General features: G+C 32.2%; 1 protein-coding gene across 1 annotated transcript; it reads left to right on the top strand.

Annotated features, from left to right (window-relative positions):
• Nucleotides 1-1,232: 1,232 nt before the first annotated feature.
• On the top strand, nucleotides 1,233-12,722 carry LOC148280545 (FIGNL1-interacting regulator of recombination and mitosis-like; the record flags this gene model as incomplete). The annotated part of the gene is made up of 11 exons (XM_088228209.1): nucleotides 1,233-1,376; nucleotides 1,996-2,228; nucleotides 2,882-3,039; nucleotides 4,679-4,872; nucleotides 5,422-5,567; nucleotides 5,995-6,121; nucleotides 7,577-7,757; nucleotides 9,193-9,400; nucleotides 9,531-9,867; nucleotides 10,362-10,610; nucleotides 11,941-12,722. Coding segments are annotated over 11 exons (2,622 nt in total), but the record flags the coding sequence as incomplete, so codon positions are not given.
• Between the last annotated feature and the right edge of the window lie 4,051 nt (nucleotides 12,723-16,773).

Raw genomic sequence — 16,773 nt, 5'->3', positions numbered from 1 at the left:
GTTTGGCGCTAACTGCATTATTATTAGAATGAATTACTTCATGGATTGTTTTCGTAATTTAAAAAACTTTTATTAAATTTAATTTTATAAGCAGAGTAAGTTACTTATGCTGACTTGACCAAGTATATGACTGCCTTGAGTGAGGCTTACGATAATAGCAAGGAAGTTCAGCGCTACGGGAAAATTTATATACAATATTATGTTTTTTTACACGGGGTAAAAATTAGAGCATTTAATTGTATGACAAATTTTTCAAAAATGTACCAAAAAATTAAAATGAACCACGTCACAAGTTCTAACAAATCAATCAATGATAGTGTGGTGATAGATTTCCGGTTTACAGGAAGCCAACTCACAAATCAGCAGAACTCACCGAAGAGAACTTGTGACATCGCAGGCGGAGTAAATTCAAAACTACGAAACTTAAACAGTTTTGTATTTTTTAAATTACTTTGTGTGTAGTTCTCAAGTTCTCTTCCCCTTCTTCTCGATGAGGTCTGCTGATTCATCAGTTGATTTACCGGAAATCTATTACAACTTTGAATCGGGTTGTGGTCCTGTGGCTAGTGTCTCGGACTCACGGACCAAAGGTCCGTGGTTCGAATCCCACTCTACCCCAACTCGATTCCATTTTCTAATAGTGAGTTATTTACAACTCGTTGAAAATGGCCCTCAAAATTAAATATTTGGGTAAATCATAAGAGCGCAAATATTTCTTTTTTAAAAAAAATAAAAAACTCTTATTCTCGGTTGATTCGGAAGAACTAGTGACGTCATGTAAAGTAGTTGGTTTTTTACGATGCAAAACGACGTTATACAAAGTAGTTGCCATCATTCAAAACAAATCAGTGAATACTAATTCCATTTCTGATGCGGGGTCGCAGCATCAGAGCCAGCGGGAACATTGGGGAGTAAAATTGTCATAACAATGTGATTATCAAATATTAAGAATGTGAAGGTTGATGAATATAGAGGTTCCACTGTAAAAAAAATCAGATTGAAATATTTTCTCTTGTAATTGTTCTTAATTCTGTGCCATATCCTGCAAATTGTCCTTAACTTTGTTCCATATCCTGCAAATTGTCCTTAACTCTGAGCCATATCCTGCAAATTGTCCTTAACTCAGTGCCATGTAATGCAAATTGTCCTTCACTCTGTGCCATATCCTGCAAATTGTCCTTAACTCAGTGCCATGTAATGCAAATTGTCCTTAACTCTATGTTTACAACTGCCATGAAGATGTTCGAAGCACTGAGTCCAGAGTCTCAGACATTTGCCGCATATTCTCAGAGCTACTTTCAGCAATTTCTAGTTTACAGTCACGGAAAAATATAATCAAGGTTGGCCTCTCAGCTTCTACAGTCTGTTTGAAAGAGGTAATTAATTTTGAATGCATATTAAGTATGTGTATTGAAAATACTAACACGATGCTCATTTTTTTTCGTTTTAGAAATTTGTCTGTTAGATATTATTATAGAAGTCTTTACACCATCTTTAACTGTAGAGGTAAGCAGAGAGGATAGAATGCCATATCACTCTGCCTGTATACAGACTTGACTTCCTCTACATTCATACATCTCATGCACGAACGCCGATTATTCCGACTCTTGACATGTCCATCTTCAAGTATTTGCTGGATTTGGTCATGCCATGTCTTTCTTGATCTTCCTTGTTTTCTGCATCCTTCAACATTCTGATTGTAAATCGTTCTTTCACGGTCCATTTGCTTTACTCCAAACCAGCACAGCACTCCGTTCTTGATTTAGTTGATGCCAGTCTCAGCCTTACATAATGCACGGATCTCGAAGTCGTAAATAAATAAATACATTTTTACACTTCAGTGAACGTGATTTGTGACTCGCAGTCGTCTTATTTTGTAGGTTTTTCAAAACATCAATAAACAATGATACCATTATCTTTTTCTTTTTTTAATTCTTCCAGAGTTGGTTTTGTAATTCTACGACTCATTTGTTAACCTCAAATTATCTTTTACAGGTGTTGTTGGCTATAGGAAAAATATTGAATTCTTGCGATTTTGAGAGCGTCTCTCCCCAAGTTGAATTAGAATTATGCAATAATCTGCAACTTTGTTTGAGTATTTTGCAATCTCTTATATCACTACTGACTAATTTAAGCAAGAACGCTCCCGTGGATATTGATAATGTTCTTGAATTGCCCAAATGCATTGGACATGTACTGCTGGATATATTTAAACATTGCAAAAACAGGTAAAGAATTCTAATCTACAATATGGCATTAATTTGTATCATGTTTAGGGGTGATATGGTCGCGGAGAATCTGAGGGGTTGATGATGGCTCTTAGATGACTCACACATTTTCTTATTTGAATTATTTTCTTTTTGTTAATTGAATTTTAGAGATCATTATTACTTTTTACTATGTTTTTTACTATGTCTTTTGCGCTATGTTTTTAGTATGTTTTAACTATGTTTTTTATTATGTCTTTTAATATTTTTTTTTACTATATCTTTTACTATGTTTTTATAATGTTTTTTTACCATGTCTTTTAGTATTTTTTTTATGTGCTACGTTTTTGTTTTTTCTTTGTATTTTTTTTAAAAAATATTTTGACTGTCATAGAACGAGGTAAATAACCTTAGTTAGGGCCAGTTGCATCATATACGTTAAGTTAAAAAAAATTGTTGCATTTTCTTCAAAATGAGCAAAAAAAGCTGCCTTTTTGCCATCTTACCCTTTTCAAGCAACTCGTTTTGTTCATTTTGACGAAAATGCAACAATAATTTAACTTTCAACTTTATTTAAATTAACTTTTTATGATGGATCTGGCAAAGTTACTTAGTATAAATGTATAATTTTATGTATATGATATGATAATAAATTTGATAATTTATTTTTTCAGTGAAATTATGTATGCTTCGTATTTTCAACAAATTGGCTCAAATATTACAAATGTCTTCAAAAAATGCCATGAACTACAAACTATGTACTTTGTTGCTCTGACGGAATATATTAAAATAAATTTATCTCAAGACGAGCATATGAATGTGTTGCTGGAAGGTAAAATCATCCATTTATCAAAACTGCGTTTTTTAAAGCAATCATAATTAGCCTAAAACTAAAGGTGGCCTCCGTGGTGTAGTGGTTAACTTGCTCGACTCGCACACAGAACGTTCCGGGTTTGAGTCTCAGTAAGAACACAAAAATTAAATAAGGTTTTTAATTGTAATTCACTACTGTAATTGGGCTTTCTGGCCTGTTGTGGCGCTAAAAAATACAGGATAAAATGTAATCTAAAATAAATATTTAGATTTTCATAAATTTTTTAACCATTATAATATTTACAAACATATTGTCGCCATTCAGGCAAAAGTCACTAACCCATTAACATTTGAAAGTTTGGAGATCAGGGAAAAATCAGATTTTTGTGTTTTGATGTATACAATATAAGATGTTCATGTCTTTTTAATGAGAGAATGATGAGTGAATGATGAATAATGAGTCTATTTAACAGAGAGGTTAGACATTGTTGAGAAGGGAACATTGCATTAACTGGCCTTCCACCTTTGGTACAATATACAGTAAAACCTCGTTTTTATGTTCCTCGATTTTACGTTTACCCACTTTTTACACCAAAATGTTCAGGAACCATTTTTCTTCATACATTCTCATACAAATATTCCCCCAATTAACGTTTTTTACATTTTTCATCACCCCAGTTTTATGCTTAAAAAATTTTCGGAATTCATTTGATGTGTCAAAACAGCCAAAATGAGATCGTAATAATGATGCCGCGGCCCGCGCGCCACCGCGTATGCCACGCGATGAAGAATAAAAACAGGTAAACAACTAATAAAGGCTAAATTATCGTCTTAACCTAAATTCAAAGCAGATGCGGTGTAATTGACCTTTTTGTTTAAGTGTCTTCCTTTAGGGTTAGTCTTAGTTTTCATTTGAACAAAAACATCATATTGACTTGTACAAATCATGATACGCAGTTGACAAACGTTTAGAAACAATAATGTTTTAATATCATTAAATTGCGATGTTTAAAACATATCAATAGAAATAGTTAAAGTTATAAAAAAGATGCTGCGATCTATATGACAGTTGTTTTTAGTGATGCCATAGAAAAAAAGTGATACCGTATAAATAAAATTTCCCAACTTTTAAGGGAAAAATTATTTCATGCAAATTCAAAATTCTATTTTCGTTTTTTTTTTTACACATAAAATAATTTTAAATTGTTGTTTTTAAATCGAATAAAAAACAGATTACATAATATTGTTTGAAAAAATATAAAAATATTTGTAGTGAAATCATTGAAAATAGGTAAAAAAATACTGACAATTTCCACTTATCTCCGTTTTTATAATTTTTATGGAAGTATATGTAGGTACTTTATATTGTAGCAAATTAATTTTATTTTTATGTGATTCCAATTTTTTTCATACATTTTTCATTTCCTCACTTTAGCGTTTTCCTCAGTTTTACACTTTTTTTTCTTGCTCCCTTGAAAAACGTAAAAAGGGGGTTTTACTAATACCAATCTTGATCACTATGGAGTGGAATTCAGTCCTTGTCTATTATGGATCTATTTAAAATATTTTTACTAGGTATATTTTTACAATCCATTTTCGTTCAAACAGTTTTATTTTGAATAAATTTTTTCCTATATGAAAAATGTTAATCTTTTCAGTTCTAGATATTGTAGTTGATATTGGGGAAGTAGTAATTTCTTTGGATGTGAAAACAATGGCTGAGGAATGGAAAGGGTATACCAAACTGTGTGAACAACATGTTGATTGGCTTCAGGATAAATATGTCCACCATAAAGCCATCGCAGTTTTGTCCAAGGAAATAGAAAATAATTTGAATTATCTGATTCTAAACGTAAGTTTATTTTGCTTCAAGAATTTTACTTAAATGCATAAAAAAGTTTGTCTGTTGTTGTGGTTATTTTTATGCCTGTTATCTACTTGCTTTTTTATAAATTCCCTATGTAAATTTTTGCCAAATTTCACAAATAAAACCCAACCATATCGTTGATGGAAATTTGAAATGGTGTAAGGGAAAAAGTGGGAATTGGTCGAGAGAGGGAAAAGACTGTTGAAAATGAGTTTTTTTTATAGTTTTTGTTAATACAATTTAACAAAAACAATGTTTCATTCATTAAAATAAAAACATTTCTCTCTCTTAAACGATTTGCTAATTGTCCCTTACAGCATTTTAAATTTACGCTAATTTACATCAAGCCAAATAAGAAAATTTTTATGACAAAAATAGCCAAGGGCATTTATTTATACATTTAATGCCCAGAGGGTTTTTACAATTATTTTTATTAACTAAATAAATATAAAAGTTATAAACAAAAAATATAGGTGGCAGTTAAGCTGTTATTTTGTTCAAATTATTTTTTATTTGCTATAATTTTTATTTCAGGAAATCACCGATGTCAAAAACCTGACTAGATGCTTAAAAATGAGTAATTTTGTAATCAAGATCTTGATTAAAATTAGTGAACTGTATTGTGGATTTATATCTACAGATTTACAAAAACTGATTGGGTTTTTTTGTACTATATTTCAGTAAGTTCAGGCTCTCATTGAGGAAGTTCAGTGGTTTAAAAAAAATGATATATCGTATTTTAATATTTTTGTAACTTTGAAATTACACGATTTTGCACTTTATGCTTTATTCAGTTAGTTCATAGCGCCTTAAGAACTAAAGTTGTCATCGGTGAGTTTTCCGGACTGGTGAGTTGATATCTATTCAACGCTGCAGTTGATTAGCAAGAACTTGTGACGTAGTTCATTATATTTTTAAAAACACAACTCTTGTTTTGGGAGAGAACTCCAATGGTAATGTTATAGATGTAACATTATTTGTTATAAATAAAATATTTTTATAATACAAATGTAATCTCTTGATCCAGCTACTCTCTTATTTTACTTTTAACTATTATTTTATTTGTTTCCTTTAGTTAGTTAATATTACATTTGTATATATCACCAGGTACACTACACCGTATTTGGTACATTTAGGATTGGAAAACTCGATAATTGAAGGGATCAGGTCACACATTACGGTCGGAGCTGAACCATTATTATTAAATTTACTTCCTGATCCGTACTTTAGACAAGTGAGTATATTTATTAATTCATTTATGTAAATTTAATTGGTTTTGTAATTAGTAATTGGGCCAAATGACCATTTTTCTTTTATGACCTCCATTATCCAATTTTTTTACCTCTTCCATATTAGTAATTATAATAATAAAAACACATATATAATTTTATTCCACTTTTGTTAATAATTTTTAGTCAGAGACTAAATGATTTTCTATGTTATATTATATAAGTGCAAGCAGGGGTTAGAGCACCGTCACCATAAACTGCACAATTTTTTTTATACATTTTTGGCTTTCAGGAAGTAAAACTTCAAAATACCACGAATTTCCTCGCTCGACACATTCATTTTCAAAATGGAATAACTTTCACACGATTGATCGAAACGAAGCTTTATTTCCATAAAAAAAAATTGAAATGTCACCTTTCCAGCGCAAGCCTATTTGTCAAAATCGGTACAGTGTTGCCAGAGAAAATTAAGTTCAACCCCATCTTGCGACAAAATACGAAACTACTTTTTGAACAACCGTATATTTGTATGAATAAAAATAAATTTTTAAAAATTAATTGATTATCTGAAAGCTAAATTCCCAGCAGTTAATTCTTATTGAATTATTGAATTTTTTGTATTTTAATGGATAAAATAATGGGGAATTAACATGTGTTACCCGATCGTTTAATATTATTTTATCAGAGCAATTCTTTAGATATAGAAAATCGAAATCGTTTTTTTGAAATAGAAAAACTCAATCCATCTTCCGTATTGCATACAAACACAGTTGCGGCGATGTATTAATTTTGGTAACTGTCAAAAACTATGCCTAGATTGTGACTTCTAACGACACCTGTGGATCAAAGGAGGCAATATAATGAAAGTTGTGTTTAGTTTTAATGTAAAATAATTTTTGAGTGTCGACATTATTATTTTAGGTTTGGTGCTTTTTGTCATAAATACCATTTAACATCACTTGTACTTCAATTCATATTTAAATAAATGCTTTTTTAAATCTAAATTCTCAATGCGCAACTTTTCTATTTAGATTTTAATGCCGTAGAGACATTTAATTGGATTTTTTTCCTAATGGATAGTGGAAGTAGGTTATATGTTTTAATTGCATAATTCTTAAAGCCCGTTTATGTATTTGTTTCAGTTAATTAAGTTACATTATTGAGTAGTATGTCGAAGTCTTTGAAGGCAAATATAGGGATTCAATGGTGAATGTGTAACGCTGTGTAGAGTGATCACTGATGGCCACACCAAACAATAGCCTTGTAATGACCTTCTTCTTTCTGTGCCATATCAGGTCTCCCCGACGTCGGCGATCACTCTAGAGTAGGCATTCCGGTCCTGCGCCAACTGGAACAGCGCCTCAACTCCGCGCACTCCCGTCCAGTCGCGGATGTAATAAATCTGACGTTATTTTTTATGAGTTTTCACTTTGACCAATGATAATTTGTATTTATTCTAGTGTTGCATGCGCCATATTCGATTGATGGTTCAGGACAAGGCCCTTTCTCTCGGCTCCTTACTTTTTACCATCAACATAATGAGACTGCTGCTGCAGGTTGATGAAGAAATCAGAAATAATTGGACTCTTCATGATGATGAGCTCAACATCATATCTTGTTTGTTTGACATCACACCTAAGTGTAAGTTCAAAACAACAATAAAGTTTGGTATTTTAAAAAATAGTTTTGTGTGTGAAATAGAATGCGAAGCGTGAAGTGTTTTTGAATTTACGACTAATTTCAGGTAAAAACCCTGAAAAGGGAAATCAAGTAGAGATATGTCCGCCTAGTAGTATAATGGTTGGCGCGTTCAGCCCAACAATGACCCCAAAATTGAAATATTTGGCATTGATCCAAACATTTGAATTTTGGGGCCATTTTCTTTTAGTCGTAAACAACCTTGCTAGAAAATGGGAAACTAACTGTGGTAGAACGGGGTTTGATCGACCCGTAAATCGCGAGTCTGCGACATTACCATTATATATACAGAATCAGGTTGTGGTTCCGTGGTAGTGTTGTGAACTCGTAGATTAACGGTCCGATGTTCAAATCCCAATCTATTACAACTCAATTTGAATTTTTCCAACACAAGTTATTTACGACTAGGAAATGGTCTGAAAATTATATTTGGGTAAATAATAAGAACTCTAATACTTATTTTTTATTTTTAAAAAAAGCAAAAGAGTATTACTATTCTTTGTACACAAATATTTGAATACATTTATTTATTTGGGAAAAAAACAGTTTTTACATACAATGCAATAGAAAATAAAAGTACAAAAAAACTAAAATTGTATAAACAGCCGATATATATTTCCCAGAGTGATGTCAATCAGTTTTGGAATATGGTATAATTGGATGGGGATGTGCAAATGATATATTACTCAAACAACTAATCATTGCACAAAAAGCTTTAATAAAAATTATCCTGAATGAACGAGCTCTCAACATGTACGAAAAACTGAATGTTACGACTATAAAACAAATTTATGCAAAAGTTTTACTTATGTATGCATACAAAAATTATTCAATACCTCCCATGACACCAAACAAAATTACTAAAGGGAACATTGTCTTTAATGTAAAAAAATCATACATAAATTTTAAAAGAACAAATATATAAATTTAAATTTATTCCAACACAGAGGGAAAACATTTTTGAGAAGAGAATATAGAAGTCTAGGCATTTACATGGCTTATGACCTGTCATTGGCTGGTTCAAGTGGCCACTTTACACACTATGTAACATTCACCGTTCTGCCCATGTTTGCACATCAACATTTCCTCAACTCTTCCATCTGTTGGCTTTTGTGAAGTAAAAGAGCTGAAACCTTTATCACGTGGGTGAGGTTCATCCGGCTTTACCAAATCACCTAACAGGCAACGCTTGAAAACAATTTTCCAATTTTTATACTTCTTCTTTTACCAGGTAGTTAATTCAACAATGTTTGAATCTCTTAAAATAAATTAAAAAATGAATAACTCCCTAGGGAGGAAATCCAGCCAGTCTGCAAGCATTTGGACATACTTAAACATTGTTGAAATATATAAATACTTAATTTGTTGTGAATTTCAGGTTTCAAGGAATTCAACATGGATTTGAAATTTTCTCAAAATGCTAAAGATAAAATTTCTCTATATGATCACACATTGGTGCATACCGCTGCGCTAATTATTTCATGCAAAGATTTAGAAATCGTGGAGAAGAAAATGGTGGTTTCTTTATTGAATACAGATGTTTGGAGTGCCATGTTGGTCATTGATCTTTGGTCCATAATCGCGAGGTAATTTATCAACTATTTATGTAATAACTCAATAGTTCTGAGTGAAATAGAATCGTAATCTTGATTGATATGCTCGTTTGGTCTATGTAGGACACCAAAATTAATAATATTATTGTTGATGCATTTATAGATATGGTTCTGCTGATTTCCGATTTGATCAAATAAGCTATCTCATTAGTACTTACGATAGTATCTACATATCCGAAATGATCAAAGATACTCCTCAGGACATCTACTTTTCTCATCTCCTGAACAAACTGTTTGGGCTTCTACCGAATAAAACAAAATCGCAAGTAGTATCCATCTTTCCCGTCCCCGAGTATCGCCATGTTTGGAGAGCTATAGGGCTTCATAACTTGCCTCAGGATCTCTATTCGGAAGTTGAAAATGTTGTGACTTCAACTTGTAAAATTATGAAAAGCTTTTTGGTTAATCAAAAATGCTCTGCTTTGGATTACAGAAACATGGTACGTTACAGAATATAACGTTTTTTATTTTTATCAAAAGGTAAGACTTTTTTAGGATTAATTGGTACGAAGGTTTTCACGGTCACTGTTATCAATTTGTTTCTTTTTTGGGTGAGTTTACTCAGTTTACCCTGAAGATGGCTCCTGCAATGGAAGCCAAACGTCTGAACAAACCCAACACACACGGTATCACCCAAAAAAGAAACAATTTTTTATTTATTTTTGTTTCTTCTTTAAGTAATGTGGGTACTTCGGAGACTTCAGGATATATCAGGATATAGCCTTATCAAAGGCAGCCTATGCTAGACCTGTATCAGAGATTTTTTATTATTTTATAAATTAATATAGTTACATAAAATGATGCATGTTTTTTTTTCTATTACAATCTACCTTTATTTATTTAGCTAATTTTAAAACTGTAACTTCGTGAAACGTGAAATCGCTCAGCGGTTAATTTTTTTTTTCTGTGCATTGATTTTAATGTTTCTTTGCAGATACATAATATAAGTCTGATGTCTACAGCGCCCTATGATGTACTAAATAAAAGCACTTCTTTACCTGAATTGGCCTCGCTGACGTTGTCGGCTTGGGATGCGCTGACATTGACTGACAGTATGAAGAAAGCGTTGAAAACTAAAGAATCCAGCGTACCGGGATGTCAATGGCTGAACCACTATATTGTCACCCTGTGCGAATTCACATCCAAAATACAACTGGCTTTTTCTAATGAACAATGGACTAAGGTAACAATAATAAAACAGGGATTTATTTCACAAACTTTTCCTTATCTTTCCAAAACATAATGCATAACCGCAATACTGCAATACTGCGTAACTATCAATTGATCTTTTTGGCAGGGGATCTGAAAAAGCGTTCTGTTAATTCTTACAATTTTAATCAACCAAAAATACCGCTGAAATATCTGAACAACTATCATTGTTTAAAATAATAATATAATATTTTTATTTATATTTTTACTAAAAAATTTAATAAAAGGTACATGTTTTTGAAAAATTCTGTACATATCTACTTTTACACATCTACTAATGTTATCACTAACTCTCCAAAAAAAGAGAGTAACTCACAAGAGTAAGTCACTCTCCAAGCACAAGCTTGGAGAGTGACTTACACTGTTGTAGTTGTTTATTTATAAGAGTTTATATAATTTTAAATACATGAGAAAAAAAATAAAAACATAGGATATATAAAGAAAAATCATAAAACAATAATACATTCATACTAATTTAAATTTAATGTGGTTTTTACACGTGTTCAAAAACTTTCTTTAGATTTACTTTAAATTTATTTATTGATATATTATTTTCAATAGTTTTTAGTTCATTGGGAAGATTATCATAATTTTTTACACCTTTAAAGGCAAAGCTATTTTGGCCATGACTTGTGTGGAATTTAGGAATTTTAATATTATGTTGGTATCTGAGTGACTTATTCATCTCAAATTCTTTTATTTTTTCTTCTTTATAAATTTGTATAATTTAAAACTAACAGTTCTAACGAATTTATTTCAATAAAACATTTTCGTAAAAATATAACAGGTTATGCAATATTGTATTATCACCGGTGATAAAGCACATAATCAAAAACTCTGGAGATTTTTTGACAGTTCATTATATTAAGAAAGATGACCGGTCTTACGCTTATGTTAACTTCTACTTCTACTACTACTACTACCACTACTACCATCGCGCCATTTTGCCATAGGGGTAGCCAGAGAGGATGAACTGCCACACGCATCTTCCCTGTCACATATTCTTAGCTTTTACATATTCATACATCTTGACATCAAGCCCTTCGGTTGCGTATATTTTTGACATGACCAGACTTGAGAATGCTACGTCTTTCTTGGTTGTCCTCGCCTTCCGTTACCATCGATTCTCGCCATATATATCTGTTTTACTGTTCTTTTGTCATCCATCCATTCTTTCGTCCGTGACCAAACTGACGAGACAGTATGTTGATATTTGAAATAATACAATTGTACTTTTTTTTTACTTGAAAATGTTTCCCCAAATGCATTATAATCGTAATGTAATAATTATTTGTTTTTCGTAGATATTACGGACAATTTTGCCACTTCTTTTGACATCTCAGTCGTGCATCAAAGTGGCTGTATTGGATTTATTAAAATATTTTGTCGATTATGAAATATCTGACGATAATCACAAGGACACCGTGATAACATTGATTTCTACATTATTTCGAAGCTTGCTCAGTGATGAAGAAGTTCTAGTTAATATCATCAGTCTGGAAGTATTTACTCACTTTGCCAGAAACACCTCCGACGAAAGTATCATTAGTGGAACAGTCAATGGAAGAAACGCCTTGAAGCAAAGAGTGTCCAATTTCTTTTTGAAGGAATTGCAATCGAGCGGCGAGACATTAGCCGAAGACTATTATGAAATCAATCCTCCGGTAGATTTTATTCACAAATGCGAGCCAATACTAAAATCAATATCTTCGGATATGGATTTTGACATCGGAGATTTAAACGATGTGTTCAATGACTGCGATGAGATTCCTAATAAAAAATGTAAACTGGATTCCGAAAGTGATGCGGAAATTATTGCCTTGATTGAGAGGTTAAAATTAGATAGTCTACTTCTCAAAAAGTTATGCAAAGCTAAACCTCTGTCTGATGAACATAGGAAGATTTTACACACTGTTAGGGACACCTTAGTTCACGAATTGGAAGGTTAAGAAAAGAGTGGAATATTTTATTCCAATCCACTTTTAAATGTTATTGCTCAATTGTATCTATTTGCAGCTACTTGAAATGTAATTTTTAAATGTACATTATTTTATTCTTATTTTTTACTAGTCATTATTATATTAAATTCAAGGCAATGCGAGATGATTTGATTATTAATATGTATCTTTTTTGGGTGATTACCATTGCAGGAGCCATGATGAACAAGATGATGAAGAAAAGCACATCTTACCTCTTCAGAGACGGCTCCTGCAATAGTAGCCGAAACGTCCGAACAAATCCAACTTACACACAAAAGATATATATTGATAACAGTGACCGTGAAAACCCGCGCACATGGTCTGATTATTGTTTGGCATTTTGAAGTATCAAAATACTCAATTATTTCCACATTTAAAACAATCTACCCAGTTGTAAGCATGGTTTGAGAACTGAGAGCGCTTTTTATATTTTTTAACTGATTCTCGGTAATATATGATTGTTTTGAGAAAATTTGGACCAATGAGAATAAGTGCAGGGTACACGGCAAGAACGGGCTCATTAACAACGAATTAATTTTACACGAGAGCAGCATTGCTAACCTCCATCAAGTAAAAATCAGTAGATTCAGAAAAATAAATCCGATTAGTTATCAACCCGAGTGTCCCAACCTCAAGATTTATTATTCTCGCAAAGGCCGAAATCTGTGTGTGGGGGGAAGCTGCTGCTGTGTCATAAAAATTGCCAATTGTCCAAAATTTATAAGGCAGGGAGCTACATTTTGCTAAATATGCATCGGATTTATTGCAATAACTTCGTTCTTCACTTTTATGGACACAGTAATGTTTGCTAGACATTTTACTTTGTGACGCCCCTTCAATTTTAAGTTGCCGAAATTGCCCACAATTATGTTTTCTCCGATAGTTGGAGCCTGATTGTAATTTATTGTGTCTTCACCGATACATGCAAATATAAAAATAAAAACAATTTGTTCCTTCCTAACTATTTTTTTACTTATAGCTTTACCACTGATTATTCTCAACAAATAAATGAATGAAAAAATATAAATTACCTGTAGCCAAAGATTGTGACGCGCACGGTACTTGGAAAGTAGAATGAAATTTGAACATCGAGATTGTATCTTGATCTAAAATAATAAATAATATTAAAGCTTAAATATCAATTCATGGAATTAAGAACGATCAGTAGTTTAAGAAGAAAAATAAATAACCTGAAGAAAAACTCTAACAGCCGGCATCTCTTAATCTTCGTAAAGTTTAAGGTAACCTAGACCAGAAAGAATCCACTGAGCAAGAACATTCAGTAAACCCACAAACCTATATAAGCCCTCCCTTCACCTCTATTGCTCTCATGAGCTCATCTCTCGCCATTGCGTTTGTCTCGAGGATCCTATTGCAAAGTATCGTAAGGATTTGAACGCAAATTTCGTCTGGCCCTACTGTGAAACTGCTTTCGAAACTTCCTCCAAAAAGGTGCTCTAAATACAGGGTTTTTGGAAATGGATGTCAGCTTCCGGTGTATCAGCACGGGCGTTGTACAGTTTATCATAGTATTTATGCCAGGTGATCTTGATTTCGGTATCTTTGTACTGCAGCTGTCCATGCTCATCCTTAACAACCCCGGTCTTGGTACTATCTTTGGTAACTTTGTTCTAAACCTTGCTTTACCTTTAGAGTTTCAAATGTGCCGTTAGCACACAGCTCATCAATATTGATTTTTGTTCTTATATATTTCAAGATGAATCTATTCACGAGTTTTATGGTTTTTAATTCGATTGTTTAAACATGTGATTACAAATTTAATTAGGTCCTTTCAAAGCATAATTTTAGGTAATTGTTCCTTTATTTTCATTTGAATTGTGGATACCGAAATTCATATTCATAGTTCGGGGCAGTAGTATTTATCTTGAATATTGATAACTGAGAGTGACATATTTTTTGGTAGTCAAGGCAAATCGACAACATTTGTTATAGAAGTCAAATTTGCTTATTTTATTAAACACAGATTTTTCTTTAAATTTGGCTGATTTTATATCGACTTAGAAATTTTCACACACCTTACAAATGTCTTTTCTCAGGAAACCAAAAGATAGATTGAAATCTTTGTTGAATATTTTCATACCTTTCTCATGTTATATTCATGTCAGGGTTTTTCTTTTAGAAAAGTACAATGTAGATTTACGATGCTCAGGTCACCTCCCAAATATTTTCTTGGATTATTTTATTATTGGATTAATGGGAAACCTGACTCGGAAGGCCGTTTATGTATTTTTAATTATTTTCATACGTAGATCTTGGATGCTTTTCATGATGACCTCTTCCATCGTGAATATCTTTATCAATATACTGCACTTTCCACTTCAGCCTTTCTTTTGTGATTCCATGTATTGCAGTAAAAGCCGATAGGTGCAGAACTGAAAATTTACTGTAACTTATTTCCTAAATATTGGAAAACTTTTCGCTGTCTTGACTTCTTTGATGGTTGTGAAACAGTTTTTCTGGGCCGAAATCGTGCTGGATGAATTTCCTAATGACGGCTCTGTAAATAAATATTTTACCGTTGCTCAAATTTATTGAAAATGTACCCCGCTTGATGCTTTGTCAATGGTGAATACAAAGCTATGGAGCTTCAGTTTCTTTTCCCCATTTTAGATTCATCAATATTAAGAACAGATATAGCTGACTCAGAAATACCTAAGTTTTCAGAAGTAGTAGGGTGTAAGACATAGATTTTGAGCAATGTCTACCGGTTTCGAAACATACCTGTCTCATCATCAGGACACCAATTAAACCAGCATGCTAAACCCACTATACACAATCACTGTAGTTGTTGCACAAAAATATAAAACCAACACGATATGCATTTTAATAAGTACATGCACTGATTAGGTTATGAAAGTATTTTACGTTGTGTTAGATCGGTGTCATGACGAAGAGACGGGTACGTCTCTAAACCGGTAGACATAGAAAAGTCGGTAAGTGGTTATGTACAAATATTTAATAACATTTAGTAAAATATTTGACCACAAAGTTAATGCTTTAAATATTAATAACATTTTAATTATTATTAATGCTTCGCAGAGTGTACTACAAAATGTAGGAATCCAAACACAGTAAAGTTTTTGTTTTGGCTGCCGTGAAGTCTCGTTTACATGAACATATTGTTTTTATTTACTCTTGGAAGTTGTTTTATAGAATGAGATTTTTTTTAATACTTATATTACAATATTGGTAACGTATATACGGTCAAAAATAAAACAAATTATTTAAAGTAATATTTTACATTTATTTGAAAAAAAAAACAGTGTCTATACAATATAATTGATATCTTAATATATGATTAAAATCAACTAACGGAAGTACTCACAATCTTATCTCAGAGGTAATATAAAACCAGACGAATAAGTAGTAGAATCACCAAGAAAGTGTTCACTTAAAGTTTATTTGTGTAACTAATAATAATATCAAAATAACTTTTAAACCTAAGATGCCACGAATACATGAGAGTGCTCCAAAATTTCAGCTACTTAAACAATCTTACATCCTAAGCATCTTATTCCTGAACTGTCGTTTACCACAAACAGTAAACACGAGTGTTTTATGAATCACCGTGAAGACATTTCCTAGGTTTCCATTTATCTCTTAATATTTTACCAGCGTAGATGACATAGAAATCTTTGAAAAACACTTAATAGGAATAATGCATTTGTGAATCGTTTTCTACCATTTCTCATTTATGTATATTCTATTGGGGGGCTGTTATTGCTAGTCTGTGTCGGGTGGAGGTTATTGTCCTTCACATGTTGTGCACGAAATGTGAACTAGTAATGATAAAAATAAACTTCTGTCTGGTGAGCTTATATTGTTATATTTTCCGAGTATTAAATATATACATTTGTTTATACATGCAGTAGCGCCAAGTTCCACTCTCGGATGTTGTTTCCGTACAAATTATCGAGAAGTGATTTGAACACCGGCGGAACTTTTATTACTTCCATACATATTATTATACAGTTACAGTGATGGTAGTGTTTGAGTTTCTATTTAGAAAGATATCTATCTTTGTATTCTGTAAAAATCCATCGAGGATTATTTTGACTTGTTTAAGAGGACTGTGGGTGAACACTATTGTCAATGGCCATATTTATGCAAATAGCAAAGTTATCCCTAAAGAGTAAA

Source organism: Micrasema longulum, unplaced genomic scaffold (genome assembly GCF_059751315.1).
Source record: "Micrasema longulum isolate JH-2025_06_02 unplaced genomic scaffold, ASM5975131v1 h1tg000570l, whole genome shotgun sequence".
In the NCBI taxonomy this organism is placed as follows: domain Eukaryota; kingdom Metazoa; phylum Arthropoda; class Insecta; order Trichoptera; family Brachycentridae; genus Micrasema; species Micrasema longulum.
This window is presented reverse-complemented; position numbering and strand designations above follow the sequence as displayed.